The sequence below is a fragment of a genome, unplaced genomic scaffold, assembly GCF_019419815.1.
Source record: "Pyrus x bretschneideri cultivar Hongxiangsu unplaced genomic scaffold, Pyrus_bretschneideri_v1 Contig26, whole genome shotgun sequence".
NCBI lineage: Eukaryota > Viridiplantae > Streptophyta > Magnoliopsida > Rosales > Rosaceae > Pyrus > Pyrus x bretschneideri.
Window position 1 is genome coordinate 5,885,800 of NW_025999568.1, and position 15,693 is coordinate 5,901,492.

Below are 15,693 nucleotides of genomic sequence, written 5' to 3' on the forward strand. Positions count from 1 at the left end.
GATCGAAACCGTTAATATTATAAATCACTATATAAAAATCATTTATGAAAAAAAATTAATAAAAGATGAGACCATTAGTCATCAAACTATATAAAAAAAAAACAAATAGACGAATTCAGTAAAAGCATTGTTAACTGTTTATCTATTATTGACTAAATGTCCTTAATTTTAATTGATTTTTTGTAAATATATCTAAACTGATTTATAACATAACCGGTTTCGATTATAAACACAAAGTTTTATGAATCAAACATTGTAGAATGTATTCAATTAGAAATCTAATACAGTTTAATGTAATTATTGACTCCCATGAATTTCATAAATTTTAATTGATTCACCTAGAATCCAGTGACATGTAAAAAAATTTGATATGAAATTTGTTATGAAGTTCAATGCATTTTTATGGAGTCTAATAGAGTCATTAAGATTTTTTTTTTCCTAGAGTAAAATATTTATCAAACTCATTGGAATGCAATATGTTAGCATAGAGAAATGCTAATGGGTTATCTCAAAGTGGAGCACTCTATGGATTATCTGTCATCTAACAGTTTAACGTTAATTTATGTGTCAACATTATAAAATATTGTGTCAAAGACATGAAGAAAGAGAAATTTATAAAGAGTCCTACTTTTGAGAGAGCATCCTTAGCATCTCTTGTTAGCATAAGTAGCCACACACAAGCAAGAGTACTTTCAATTCTTGCACATATTATCTTGTTTGCTAAATTTTTGCCCCTCAAATTCTTATTTTTTTTTTTTTCGAGCTCTAACTATCCAAACAAAGCAAAAAAATAGAAAGGAAAAAAAACACAATATACCTTGAGACTTTAATCTTCTAGCACCGATGACGGTGATGAAGGTTATTCATCTTCAACAAGAAACTCATCGAAACGACATTCTTTAAGAAAAAAGTTGTGTAATCCTGCACAAGGTAACACTACTTCTGCTTGTATCTTGTATGAAATTGAAAGCGCATACCTAAAAATTGTGAACCGCAATTTACATGTACCAAATATTCTCTCTACCACATTTCTCATGAAAATATGACGAAGATTGAACAAAAAGTGAATTTTCGTTTCTATTAACTGCGCTAAACGAACCATTAGCATCACCCCATCCTCGCTTGGCAGCATCAACCATTAATTCTAACAAAGTATTGCTTTCTATGGACCACTGGTTATAATGTTTGCCCCTTCTTAGTTGTAAATCTCCCCTTCCGAAAGTAGAGGAAGCTAACACCGACATCAATTTTTTTTAGCAAACAAACACATTATTCGAAAAGTGTTATGAATCATTGTTAACATATAACAAATTAGATGACAAATCATTTAAAACAAACATGTATTCCGAGACATGCATTGACATTAATTTTGAAGGGTGTTGGATGGTAGAACTTGCAATTTTCAGTAGTTCTTCCAATTTGAATGCATCTTCAAATAAATCAATACACATAATTCATGATGAAGTAAAAAAAAAACACACACACACACACAACACCACCAATAAACACAATAATTAGAACCCTAATGTAAAGATTAACAATAGGCGACATAGCAAATTGTGTGTGTGTATTACCTGGAGAAGAGGCTTTTGGAAGAAGAAGTTGTTCGTATTTTGTAGTCTACTTTAAAGATGACGAGTCACATTGAAATATAGAAGGGGTTACCTAATTTGCGAGAGAGCCTTTGATATTTTATACCTCATCCTTGAATGCATCAAAATCAGCAAAGTTATAAATCCTACAAATTTTCTGACTTTTGAAAACTTTTAGATTTGGAAAGTCACTCTAAAAATCTAGATTGAATACTACCAAACTTTGACTGAGTTTTTATAAATTTAAATTTAATAAAATCTATATTTGACCGATTCGTTTATAATCTTAACCGAATGCCCATTAATTTTTGAACTCATGTAAAACCTCACATAATCCTAATTGAATAACACCCCTAAGTAAATTGAGGAGGAACTCTCTTAAGAAGCCGAGCTCCTCTCTTTTATCTTATCCTCCTCCATAGCCAAGCTCCTCTCTTTTATCTTATCCTCCTCCATAAGCCATAAACATTAGCGGCAACTCCAAAAAAACGGTTGGATGACATAACAAACCTACGGGCAACCAAACCGATGGCGGATGCGCTTCCTTCTTCGTCAACTCTCTCTTTACTGACTCTACCCAGCTTGCCTCCTCAAAACCCAACTAGACCACTGCAGCATTCTTGTTACATCTCTACCGCCCGAAAGCGTGATCTTGTTCGATGCAAGGCCAAGAAGAAAATAAGCTTGGCAGACCAAATTCTTGATTACATCGAGGGTAATCTTTGTTTTCAAGTCTATCGACCTTGTTTGATATAGTGTTGCATTTAGAGATTTCTTGGTATGCTTCGGCGTGTTATGTATACCGAGATGTTTAGCCTCTACATCCTTGATCAATGATGCAATGACCAAGAGCTGACGGACAAAAATTCCGGTGTATATAGTAGAGTTTTCGTGCTTTTTATTGGAACCGATTTATTGTTAGTTGGTTGGATTGTGTGCATTATGTTCAAGTGATCAGTCTGTTTTATGTTACTTGTTTGAAGGTGGTCCCAAGTTAAGGAAATGGTATGGGGCACCTGAGCTTCTACCAAAAGATGGATCCGCAGATGAAGAAGATGAGGATGAATTCACAGGTGGATAATTCATGGATGTTTCTAATCGACGGACCTTAAAACCATACATGTCAAAATTTAATCTAGGAATAGTCATGCTTCAAAGTGTGATTTTTTTTTAAAGGATTTTGATGTATTTTTTATGCAGAAGGAGAAGAACTCAGGGATGCTGTATTGGTAACTGATGGAGATAGTGAGATGGGACAGGTGCATTTTACGGCATTGTTCATTTTTGTGATCAATCCTCTATGTTCCAATTGAAAATTTGATAAATGTTAACAAGAAAACTAATACTTGGAAAACGAGCAATTAGATCGAGTAGCGGTAGTTAATCCCACACCCATTCATTCTCTCCGTATTCCTAGCTTTTCCGATTGATGACTTCCTGCATTCCGAGTAAGTAAATATGTCATTAGTGATACCGTTGTTTGCAAATATATCTGAGAAACAGATGCCAATGCTGCAGAATAACTACAATCGAATGATACTTGTTTCTTAACATTTAAGAGGCAAGAAGTACCTGAAGACCAATATCTATCCTTGCTATTTGATCAAGTTGTTTCTTGCTACTTCTCTTGATTGGCTGGATTTTGAGCCTTGTGCTGTCTAGCCTGTGTAGATGGTAATATTGTCATTGATCGTCAAAAGAGCTAGAATAAAAGCGCTGGTGAAGGATAAGCGGGCAGCACTTGAAGCTTTTGGGACTTATGTTGAGGTGGGTAGGAAGGGAATTAATTACTGCAAAATTGCCTTGTCCCTTGTTGTTTTTTTGTCTTTCTTTTGGCACTTCAAATGTTGACTGCATGGTTGTGCTTTTGTATGTACAGTCAATGGCCGGAGATTCAAGGGACAAGCCGTTCCTAAAGAGAGTTCTACGAGGAGTTTCCACAGTAATATGCCCAATTGTATGCATATCTAGACCTCGCACCTTTGCTGATCTTGCGAAATTTTAGTATACAAACCGTTCTGAAACTGTTCTAACTTTACAAAACCAAACTTGTACTGAAATCAAATCTGTTCAGCATCATTTCATATATATATATATAATTTGTATGGTGCAACAGACTAGGAGACTAAAATGTGAAATGAACTCATACGGTGCAGGCTGATCTACCAGACCGAGATTGGTGTCTTTGTTCTTAAGCTATATTTAGTTTCTTGATTGCCTCATTGCTGTTGACATTATACATTTTTTGCAACTCAAACGTTGAAAATGTCTTTTAAATTTGTTCTCTTTTGTCAGGAAGGTTTCTTATCTACTGTTGGGAGCTTGAAAGGGGTAAAACATATAATCCTCTTATCTCAGGTACCTCTCTCTCTCTCTCTACACATGTATATCGACACACACATACACACACACAGATATATGTGCGTTTGCATGGTTGTTACTGTGACTTAATAATGAGGTTGCAGTTGTCTGTTTACAAAGGTGCCAATGGCATTCAAGCTCTCATGAAAAGCAATGCAAGAAAATTGGCTGAGCAAGATGAATCAATAATGGTGGCCTCTGGAATCCCTTACACCGTGATCAGAGCTGGCTCGTTACAAAATTCTCCCGGTGGAACTCAAGGTTTTAGCTTTGAACAGGTATAATGTGAAATATAACTAAAAACGATACATATACAAATATGATTGTGCGTAAGCATAAAAGATGTGATATTGCAGTGGAACGAGTTCTGTTCTACTGAATTCTAAAAACTCTCATTCGATGTTGATGATGATATATAGGGAAGTGCAGCAAAAGGAACTCTTAGCAAGGAGGATGCTGCCTTTATTTGTGCAGAAGCAGTTGGTGCAGTCCCTCAGAGAGGATTCATATTTGAGGTAAATAAACACACACACAAAATAATTGAACAAAATTTTTATTTCGATCTCTAAATCCCACATATGCTACTCCACAATACGCAAATGTTTTATTTTGATCGAGTGATAGTCTAATCTAGCTTAATCTAATCAAAACTACGAGTAGAACACAGCAAAAGGGGTCTGATCCGGCTTAATTATTATTATTTTTCTTGTTTTTTATTCAAATTCCACGGTAGTTTTTTTACCTTAATTGCTGAGTGAAGTGATGAGAGAGTTAATCACTCTTGATGGCACTGTGTGATATTATAGGTGGTGAATGGAGACGAAAAGGTTTCAGATTGGAAAGAGTTTTTGGACGCAATGCTGAAGAAGTCAGAAGAGCAACCTCAGTAGTCAGTCTGTCTATTTTTCAGTACGTTTTTCTCCTGCATATACAGGCTGCACCATGGAAACTGCATCTACCTTTACAAAAATTATGTGGTGCTAGAAACTGTTATATCTTAGTTTTTATATTTTTTACATAAAATTTTAACAGCTATAAAGTTCGAAATATTGAATGCTATAGAAAATCTTCATGCACTCAGGCCATTTCTAATTGGGCCGGTCGTAAGCCAAATGATAGCCCTTTTTGACACGAAATTCATCTCTAATGAAGGTTTGGGCTAAAAACTCTTGAGACTCACGGGATCAAAATCCAACCGTATGGCCAGCGGGCTAGCCATCTTAGCCAGCCAGTCCCTTCAGTTGGGCTCAGCTGGATTTTTATTTTTTAAGATTAAATTTTAAAAAAAATGTAATTTTATTCCTATAAATACCTAAGACATTTCAACATCATTTCTCACATCCTTTTCATCATTTCATACCATCTTATCTCATCTTATTTCAAATTTTCACATTACTCTCCACCTCAAACACCCTTTTCATACACACCTCTCTCTTACCTCTTCTAATAATCTTTCTTTTAATTTTTCAATAATTTTCAAATGGCTACATCTTCAAGTGGCACTCAAATTTGGTGAGTATTTTTGCTCACCACCATTTAGTGTGGTGTATCCTCACCACTCTATTTATAACCGTTAGATGAGTTTCAATTTCGAGATTCGTGTAGTGGATATGAACAAATCTCAAAATTCAAACTCATCTAATAGTGATAAATAGGATGGTGAGCATACACCATACTAAATGGTGGTGAGCTAAAATGCACTCTTTGTTCGGAGGCTTATTCATTTAGTGACAAGTGGTACTCAAAATATGTTTGAATCTTATTTTAATATGGTAGTTTAATTCAATTAACCAATAAAATTAAAGAACAAACTTAAAATAATAAATACGGTATGACACTTTTCATTAAAAAATAATTTCTTGCAAGGCTATAATTTGGATAACCCCTTCGGTTCGGTTGGAGTTGTCCTTAGGTCATCTCCAATGGAGATGGCTAAAGGTCCAAAATCCAAAAAATTACTTGATTTGTCCAAAAACTTACTTCTAACCAATGGCCGGGCTATAATTCTATGGAGCTTATTAGACCATTATTTGGCCAAAAGGGCATCAGGCTGGCCAAATGTAGCCTTCCTCTTAGCCTTTTTTTGGGGCCAACTTCGTATTTGCAATAATTGATTCAAATTCAAATGCTAGATTTGAAAACATCCAATGGTAGTTTAATTAAATTAACTAATAAATTTAGAGTATAAACTCAAGCTAATAAATTATTGAAAGGGTTATGTTTAGCCCATTCGGTTGGAGACAATATATAAGTATGGCTTAACACTGTTCATTTTAAATAATTATTTGCGGGACTATAATTTTGGGCGGGGATATATTTAGCCATTTCGGTTGAAGATGGCCTTATGAACACACGCACAGACTTTGTTTGCATATGCATAATGTGGGGTCCATGTGTGACGAGGGTAGAATGTTGTCAAGAAAAATTATGGGGACAATCTGCCCCGACTTCCAAGAATTTTATGCATGTTAGGCTTAAAGCATCCCCAATGTGGCTTTATCCTTCATGAGACTACTACATTTCCAACCTGAGTGAGAAGTTTCATCATTAATAAGCTGGAAAATGGGACCAGATACACTACTTGGGCTAACAACTTCTTTCTTAGACCATCTCCAACCCATTGGATAAAGCTTAAAATATAAGCTTTAAAACTCTCCTAAACCATCTCCAAGCATTGGGCTAAATAAGCCTTGAGGAAAAAATATATCTCTGGACTAGATTCCTCCCAAGATTTAAGTCTGGCTTAAATCATTCTAGACCCACCAAACTGTCATATTTCAACTTTTTTTTTTTTTTTACTCATAATCTAACGGCTATGATCAAATGAGATCAAATCTAATGGTAAAAAAAAAAAAAAAAAATTGACTGCCCAAAATTAAATCTAAAGTCTAAAATAATTTAAGAAAATTATTTAAATCAAATATAACTTAAAACTTTATAAATACCTATGTATTTGTATGATTTTTAATTACTTATTGAAATTTAAATATTTTTATATTATGTTCATAAAAATAAATTAGGATAATCTACATAAAATTAGGCTACATCTAGCCCCAAAAAATAATGGGTCTCACCAAAAAAGTAGCAACCCATGTAAGCTAAATTCTATCACTCTCTCCCCACTTGCAAATACATTATACTCTCTTTTTATTCTTTTTTCTTACACATTTTCTTGCAATTTGGCTAATTTATAATTGTTTTAAATTCCATAAGAATTAAAATTTCAAATTGATTTAACATTCACCAGACGTTGGTGGGTTAAAAGGTTCACCGGACATTCAAGTGATCAAATCTAACTTTTTCATAATTTGAACCTTTTTAGGTTAAAAGGTTCATAATTTTTTTTTTAAGATAACACGTCCAAAAATCAACATAAGAAAAGTTAATACAAAAAAATAAATCATCACATAATCAATTACTATATAAATAAATATATATAGCCCCATATAGAGTCCGGAAGAAATAGTCCCTCATTGAGAGAGGGATTCTTTTATAAAGCCTCAAAAATTTATCGGATCTCTAAAATGGACTACATATACCACTTTTCCAGCTTCATATAAAGCCTCTCATTAGAGATGCTCTTACGAGCTAACTTTTAACCATTGATGCATTATGACACTGATGAATAACTTTCAATCGTTGATTCAATGTAGAAACAAAACAACGAGGGAAAGTCATACACTACGTGACTGTCCGAGCACCGCTTTGATGGCTAGTTTACCTGAAAATTGAAATTAGGAATAGGAAGGTCGGCAATACAGGTAACAGAGAATGGGTATGAAATCATCCCCTAAGATTCCCAAAAATTTAGTATCGGTTGGATAACAATTTTGTTTTTTTTTGTTTTTTATATTCACTTTCTGTGTTCGTGATGGATGGAAAATACATAGAGGAGACAAGTGATATATAAGACTAGATGAAGACCGGCGAGAGAGATATATAAGACAAGTGATATATAGAGGAGACAAGCGGTGGAATGCAAGAAAATGCACACAATGAAAACTAAAACAAAAATAAATTGTTTGGTATCCTACTTGAGTTCAACTTTTTTAACTCAAAAATACATTTTGAGTTTTAGGATTTGAATTCTTGTTTGGTATGACTCTTTTTAAAAATTGAATTCAAAACTAATTTGAAAACATAGACTATTTCTTAAAAACATTAAAAAGTTTTTAGAGTTTTTCTCTCCCAACCCTCTATTTCTTCTCTCCCCACTTCACACCCTGTCTTCTCTTTCTGCTTAGCCTTTGTCTTCTCTCTCTCTCCCGTCATCCTCTCTTTCTTCTCACTCATCACCTTCTCATCGTAATTTTTTGCTCTCTCCCAGTCTCCCTCATCTCCTCGCCCTCTTCCTGTCTTTCTCTCTTCTCACCAACTATTTCCTCTCTTTTCTCTTTCCTAATTCGCTCTCTCCTCCAATTTTTGCTCAAGAAAGTTTGAATTCAAACTAAAAAAATTATTTTTTAAAATTCAGATTTTTAAAATTTTAAGATTTAAAAGAAAACTGTTTTTAAGTGACATTATTTGAAAAATTATTTTTAGGAACGATCAATGTTTTTTGGTAGAATACCAAACGGACTCTTATTTTTTAAGATGTTTTCATTCTTTCTTCCTCATTTATTTCCAACTCCCATCACCATTCTTTATCTTCCCTTGACTCATATACTTTCCTCATATATCAAGCACAAAAAAGTAAAAATAAAAACTAAAAACGAAAAGACCATCAAACGAACACTTAATTTTTACTATACTCTTTGAGTTCAAATTTCAAATAGGTAAGAATTAAAAAAAAAAATTCCAAAACACTTCAATTTGGAGGGTACAACTTTTTACTTGACGATGTTATTGGAGAACGAGATTACAAACTTAGAAGATATTATTGCTGTCTCAAGCACATGCTTAGTACTAATTGAACCACATGGGGTCTTTGTGCTGTTGCAGTTTGATTGGATTGCAATGAGGAACTCAAAAGTTTTAAGTTATTTGGGGACCTTTAAAACTTTTCCCTTAAGTTATATGGACCCCACACGCATCTTCCTCAACAATGCCATTCATGTCAAAAGACACATCATAACTACAAACTCTTTCGGAAAAATCAGATATTTGCATTACTTCCGTTTAATGCTTACACCAATGCCAAAAGTTGTTCAGAAACTATGCCAAAAAGGCAAAAACTTCATTAAAATGCAATGGATAATGTTCGCGATACCACAAACTATATGATGTGTCATAATAGAAAATAAGCACAATAATCAACACTTCAATAATAATTTTATTATCAATATCCATGTCATGTGGTTTAGAAATTTTGGTATAGAAATTTGCGTTTAGCAACGTCCCTAGCATTACCCTTATGCAATTATCCACACAGGCCTTCCACATGAGAGAGACTTTCAATAATGAAGACGCTAAGTTAGCGATGTCCAATATCATCCTTGTCACCATGTGCTGTAGATGTCTTGCATGGCACCGCGTGATTGATTTGGAACAACGACACCTTGACGTCCTCATTATTCGTAAGATTTTCTCCCTTCGAGAGAGAAGAGAGAGAGATTTGGAGAAGTATTTTCGGCAGACCCCATTCTCCCAATGCGCATTCTTATTTATTTCTAGCATTTAGAAAGCATAAATCCAACAAGAGGCCAAGGATACCAAAAAAACAGAGGTGTGTAGAAGAATAAAAACGGGTGTGCGGGAATCATTTCCCAATATTTAAAAGGAACAAATACAAAGTAAAAACCTTAAAAAGAATAAGGGAATCAATTAGAAAGAGATAATCTAAGCAAAAAGTAGCCAATCAAAGTTCAAGCCAGTTCCATTCCACCACTAAAAAAGAATGAACAATTGGGCCCTACATTTCTACTGTTTGATCATCATTCTGTCCCTTGAAGTGCTTTCGTATGAAACTAATCAACAAAAGTAAAATTCCAGGACTGCTTTCTCCTATTTGTCCCAAAAGCATACTCACTATGTAAACAAGTTCAAGGAATTTTAAACATGAAACTTCTCTAAACATGCTAAGTTTGCTAACAGTATATACCAAACCTCCATTGTTATCCTTAACTAGGGAGGGGACACCACAAGATATCTTTTGGACAAACATGGGAAAAGAATAAAGCTGGTAATCGAAAGTTCCCCACAACAAACAGATAATATATCCGAAAATGATTACGAAAACCATCAAGAAACGATAAAAACCAAATCAAATGTCGTCTAGGCTTGATAGTCTAGAATAAAAAGATATGATCAATGAACAGAAAATTTCAAACTGTTAGCATTTTAGTGAACAAGCTTGGTTAGATTTGTTAATATCACAACAAGAATGCACATGAGTCAATAAAATAATGCATCCAACGCTCTCTTTTCCTTCTAAATTCATACTTATTCTTCTGCTTCCTCCTAATTTGGATCAAAAAGCAATGCATTCAACGGACTTTCCAGCCAAAAGCTAAAAGATTTTTATATGATACAGATATAGCGGATCCAGTGTCAGAAATTGAAGAATACTGGGCTCTTTTCTTATACCGATATTTCATGAAAAGTTTGTGTTGCAAAAGACTCAAATAGATATCATTGAAACACATGAGCAACACAATCTCATCAAGTTATTCTGCTATCACAAACTTATTCTTATTCAGTAATGAAGAGTGCATGATCTATAATTATAACACAACCAAATTCTGAACAATTACCCGGATCTAATTCTCTTCTCGCTCGATTTCCCATCAGATTTCAAAGTCCCACCTGATTCAGCTTCTGAGGAAGCTTCCATTGACATGGAAAAAGAGCCGGAGAGATCAGCATATAGATCTACCACCCTTCTAATGTTGTTGTTAAGCTCTCTAATTAAGCCAACATTCCGGCTGAGGTTATCAGGGATCTTCGACTCGTGGTTTTGGTTAATCTCGTTAATTAGCAACCGGTTCTGATCCAAAATGTCTTGCACCTGCACAAAGCTCTTCTGGAATGTCTGCACAACTTTGGTATCTAGTTGTGTTCCATTTCCTATACCTGTAAACATACCACCTTCCATTTCAATTTGGCTTCAACCAAAAACAATCCTTGCCCTGCATCAGAAACAGTATTTATGATCAAAATTAACAAAACAAGAAACAAATTTTACAGAATGTTAAATTAATTCATCGCATCTGCAAACAATTTCCACATGAACGAAATGAAAAATCGACTGATTAGCACGAAATTTGTAGGGTAAGGAAGAAAACAAAGTTTCAAGCCCAATTAACAACTCAACTACCTTTTAGTTTTACCAAAATTGAGTTGAAATTTTCTGTTCTTTTCTATTCTTCCTTTATCTTCTTGGGAACCAAACACAAGGATAAGGATATGTCTGCACATCCACAGGGAGGGAATTCACATAGTAGGAAAAGAAAAATCAGACATGGGACTTTTATGACCTAAAAGCATATACCTTTTAACTAGTAAAGAAACCCTTTTTCCTTCTGTGTTTTCTGAACTAACCAAATCAAAGTATTGGTTTCTAATTTCTAATTGGAAAAGAATCTCAACCACCAAAGACCCCAGAAACCCAGTCAATGCCAAAGAAGAGTATTTCACAAGATAAACAACAAATATTTAAATTAAATTAAAAAAACAAAATTAGTCAATGAAAGCTGATGCAAAACTTTCCTTGCAGAAAACAACAAATATTTAAATTAAATTAAAAAAACAAAATTAGACAATGAAAACAGATGCAAAACTTTCCTTGCAGAAAACAACTTTGTATTGATTCTAAGTCTTTGCAGAAAAACAAAAAACAATCAGTAATTCCCACACTCTAAAATAGCAATATATACATATATATATATGTATATATCCAAGTTGGTGAGAAACTGAAAAAAATTGAGCTTCCAAAAGTTAGAAATATGAAGGATTTTCCAGAATTAAAGCATAACCCAGAAATCTAAACAACCCAGAAACATCTTGAAGGTACAAAAGCAAATGAAAGTGTAATGAGACAGAGGTAAATTTCCCAAGAAAACAAGAGAGGAAAGAAATTTTCTCGAGAAAGTGATGAAAAAGGAATCGAATTTTACTTATTTACGAAAGTGGTGGTGTGCCGGCAGGCCCAGAAATCATGAGGAGGAGAAGCATGAACCAGCAGGAGATGAGGATCTTCTTCTGTACGCGAGATTTGATTGACAGCCTGAGAGAGCTGCCCTATCTCTCTCCTCCCTCTCTCTCCACTCTCTCTCTCTCTCTCTTCTGTGTGTGTGAGTGTGACACCCTTTTCTCTGTGTGTGCAGGAGAAGGACAATAGTACAAGGGCGCATCAAATCCAAGAAAAAAAATGAAAGGGTGAAGGTTGGTAGTCATAATTCCTTAGAAAAAGAAACCCCTTGAAAATAACTCGCTATTTTAGCACTAATGATAAACTAATCATCTTTTTCCCAGGCTAATCAAACAAATTAGGGATCTATAAGGTGTAGTCAAATTAAGATTTTAAGGGATTTTAAAAGTGCTAGATTTGATAGGATTTAATAAGATAAGACTCCTACAAAATTCATATGGATTTTAAAGAAGATGAATGGATTTAGTTTGTTGATTTTGGTGGATTGTGGTGGATTTTCATATAATTTTTTTATTGAAAAAAAAAAAAAAATCTTTCCACTTGCCCTACTATACTCGATAGCCACTTTATCCCCTCTCTTTTCGGGTCTCCTTTCACACAACCACGCCTTCATCTCTTTCTCAATTGATAGTTCAACATAACTTTGGTGAGCTCTTAAGCACTACACCACCAACAACCATCACCACCAACTGCCCTTTTACCATAGACGTACGATGTGGTACTTCAGTAATGTTTGTAGTAACACGTACATTAAAAAATCAGAATGATGAGAGGTATCCTAGATCGATCATGTCCTTCAATGATCATATATACATGCCTAATTACTTAACGGCTAGTTGTGATCGTGCTCGAGGAATGAAGACATAGTATCATCTCCTTGTTGGCATCATGTTAACAAATTAAAGGGTGAATGTTATGGAGAATGCTCCTGGTACAATTCCATCTAAGCGGACTGGGTAGTGCATATGGTTTATCAGCAGTAGTGGAGGATCAAGAGAACAGTACGAAGAAGCTCAATGGATATGGTGTTGAGTAATTATTCTGAATAGTTAGGTGTAGTTTCATTATTATCTTTGCTAGTTCCTACCATTAGATTTTCGTGCTTCCTGTTTTAAACATCCTCCATGCGTTGAGGCTTTTTCTTAGGTACAGTTTCTGAACCACTCAAAACACAATGTAGGGCATCCATGGATGCGAGAAGATGGTGATGCAGCTGATAAACCTCTTGATATTGCCGTTCTATGTAGAATGAAATAGTTTAGGGCAATGAACAAACTTAAGAAAGTAGCATTGAAGGTAAGAGCATCTTTTATCAACATCGTTAGCATCCTTCTTTGTGCACTGGAATGAGGCTGGTGGAAATGAATCCTGGGATTGGGGATGCTGCTGGTCCAGCCCATGTCATGAGACTAGAAATTTGTCATCAGTATCCTCATGCATGCTTGTTTCATGACCAAACATTTAATAAAGTTGTGCTTTATTTCTTTCTTGCAGGTAATTGCAGAAAATCTTTCTGAAGAAGAAATCATAGGCTCGAAAGAAATGTTCAAATCCATGGACACAGATAACAGTGGAACAATTACATATGAAGAGTTAAAAGCTGGCCTTCCAAAACTTGGTACCAAGCTCTCTGGGTCAGAAGTGAGACAGTTGATGAAAGCGGTAATATCTTCGGTCTTCTTACTGTTACTACAACATGAGCTTCATGATTCCAACGTGAGCTTCATGCCTGGGTCATAATAAGAGATTCCACCAAAGTATATGGTGGTTACCTGCGTGTGGTTGGGATTGGTAGAGATTTGAGGACTGCCCAGATGGAAAAAGATTTGAAATCCTAAGAGCAATTCCACCCCTAAAGACTTTGCGCCAGCACTCAGCCCATTTATCCACTCAGTGAACAGTAATAGACCCTAATGAATAGTGATAGTCCAAAGCATCTAAACTCCTAAAAAAATGTGTTGGCATCCAGTCTAAAAATACGCTGGCACAAACGATCTCCACCCCTACAAAATACGCTGGCACCCAGTCCATTTAAAATACTAATAATTTTTTTATAAAATAATAAATTAAAAAAATAGTTGTAATTTCGGATAGAATTTTTAACCAATCTCGTCACGTCACGTGTCATTATTCGAATGTACTATTTTGTGAATAGATTTCCACTAAGATTTTCAACCAATCCCAGCAAGCCACGTGTCACTTCTTGTTTACAATAATTTAGGCAAGATTTCGATAAGATTTTCAACCAATCTTGTTACGCCACGTGTCATTATCCAAACGTACTATTTTGTGGATAGATTTCTGATAAGATTTTCAACCAATCCCGACACGTCACGTGTCACTTCCTATTACAATAATTTAGCCAAGATTTCGATAAGATTTTCAACCAATCACATAGTGCCACGTGACATTGTCCAAAACCTCATTCTTTCTTTTTTTGTCCATATAAACCCTACATCCCTACATCCATCCTCACACTAAACTCAATCTTTTTTTTTTAGCTCAGAATCCTTCTTTATCATATTCAAATCTTGAGTTTTTACAATGTCTTCTTCAAGGAAAGTGTATAAACAGTTGCAAGAACATCAAAAAAGGTTGTTGGCACAATAGGAAGAATTGGTCAATCTTGACGAAGGTGGAGGTGGAGATGAGGCCTTAGCAATGGAGGAGGATGAGGATGATCACCATAGAAGGCGGAGGGCCTCACATTCCCGCCGTATCATAGAAGTTGTGGGTCAGATAGCCAAACCCAGACGTGCGGCAAACATCGATAGAAGAAGGGAAAGACGAGGTAAATATCTCTTGGAAGATAATTAAAATAAGGCTTGTGGTTGAAGAATAAAGTGTATTGTTTTTTAAGTAATCTTATTTAGTGTGTTTTTTTTTCTTTTAAGTTTATATGGTGAGGTTATGTAATTTTATTTGGTGTTTTTTTTTTTAAGTTTATTTGGTGAGTTTATGTAATCTTATTTGATGTGTTTAAATAAAGTACAAAAAATAAATAAGAAATTAAATAAAGTTCTAAAAACAAATAAGAAATTACATAAAAATTACATAAGAAATTAAATAAAGTTTTAAAAATAAATAAGAAATTACATAAGAAATTAAATAAAGTTCTAAAAATAATAAGAAATTACATAACAAATTAAATAAAGTACTACAAATAAATACGAAATTATACAAAGTATGTGGATTTAGGATACGTGGTGCTAGGATCTTCGTTGCTAGGATTTCTGTAGCTAGAACCCCCTCGACTTGTTTCGGCATCTCTTGCACGCCTCCTTTGCACGATATCTCTTTTTTCCGATGTCCAAAAATATTTTGAATTTGGAGACAGTCCTACTAGAGACTTGTTCACAGTGTCACGATTTGCTTGAGCCATCATTTCTTCTCTAAGCATCTTATTCTCTCGATGAAGTGCTTCTCTAATCATCTTGTTCTCTCGATTAACTATTTCTTTGTCTCTCAGCCGCCACATCACGAGCCTCAGTAGCTACTATTATTGTTGCCATAGCAGTAGTTTTTTCCTCATCTCTAGCCTTTTCTCACGCCATGTTCAGTTCACCTTAGCGAGCAAGTTCCTCCATATATTTAGTGTAGTCATTTTTGGAAAAACTACCTTTTCTCTTTGTTGCCTTTTTACCTTAAGGC

At 34.7% G+C, this 15,693-nt stretch overlaps 2 protein-coding genes across 3 annotated transcripts; one reads left to right on the plus strand and one right to left on the minus strand.

Moving 5' to 3' along the window:
- Nucleotides 1-1,939: 1,939 nt before the first annotated feature.
- On the plus strand, nt 1,940-5,029 carry LOC103961521. Its single transcript, XM_009374075.3, has 9 exons — nt 1,940-2,307; nt 2,576-2,665; nt 2,793-2,851; nt 3,264-3,359; nt 3,472-3,549; nt 3,888-3,950; nt 4,058-4,231; nt 4,373-4,468; nt 4,760-5,029. Exons 1-9 carry the CDS (start codon nt 2,121-2,123, stop codon nt 4,841-4,843), a joined length of 927 nt encoding a protein of 308 aa, XP_009372350.2. The 5' UTR covers nt 1,940-2,120; the 3' UTR covers nt 4,844-5,029.
- Nucleotides 5,030-10,449: 5,420 nt separating this feature from the next.
- Nucleotides 10,450-12,190, minus strand: LOC103961520 (protein ELF4-LIKE 4). 2 transcript variants are annotated; one of them, XM_048587276.1, is made up of 3 exons: nt 12,008-12,190; nt 11,209-11,301; nt 10,450-11,020 (listed from the first exon to the last, which is right to left on the minus strand). In XM_048587276.1, the coding sequence occupies exon 3, from the start codon at nt 10,984-10,986 to the stop codon at nt 10,642-10,644; it is 345 nt and encodes a 114-aa protein (XP_048443233.1). In that variant the 5' UTR covers nt 10,987-11,020; nt 11,209-11,301; nt 12,008-12,190; the 3' UTR covers nt 10,450-10,641. The 2 variants fall into 2 exon arrangements, with proteins under 2 accessions (XP_048443233.1, XP_048443232.1); XM_048587275.1 differs by lacking the exon at nt 11,209-11,301 and having other exon boundaries at nt 12,008-12,188.
- Between the last annotated feature and the right edge of the window lie 3,503 nt (nt 12,191-15,693).

Excerpts from the sequence above, each read along its gene's own strand:
- LOC103961521 (XM_009374075.3), top strand. The coding sequence starts at position 2,121 with ATGGCGGATGCGCTTCCTTCTTCGTCAACTCTCTCTTTACTGACTCTA. Across the intron at positions 2,666-2,792 it reads AGATGAGGATGAATTCACAG|AAGGAGAAGAACTCAGGGAT; the intron begins GTGGATAATTCA and ends TTTTTTATGCAG. Across the intron at positions 4,469-4,759 it reads AGAGAGGATTCATATTTGAG|GTGGTGAATGGAGACGAAAA; the intron begins GTAAATAAACAC and ends GTGATATTATAG.
- LOC103961520 (XM_048587276.1), bottom strand. The coding sequence starts at position 10,986 with ATGGAAGGTGGTATGTTTACAGGTATAGGAAATGGAACACAACTAGAT.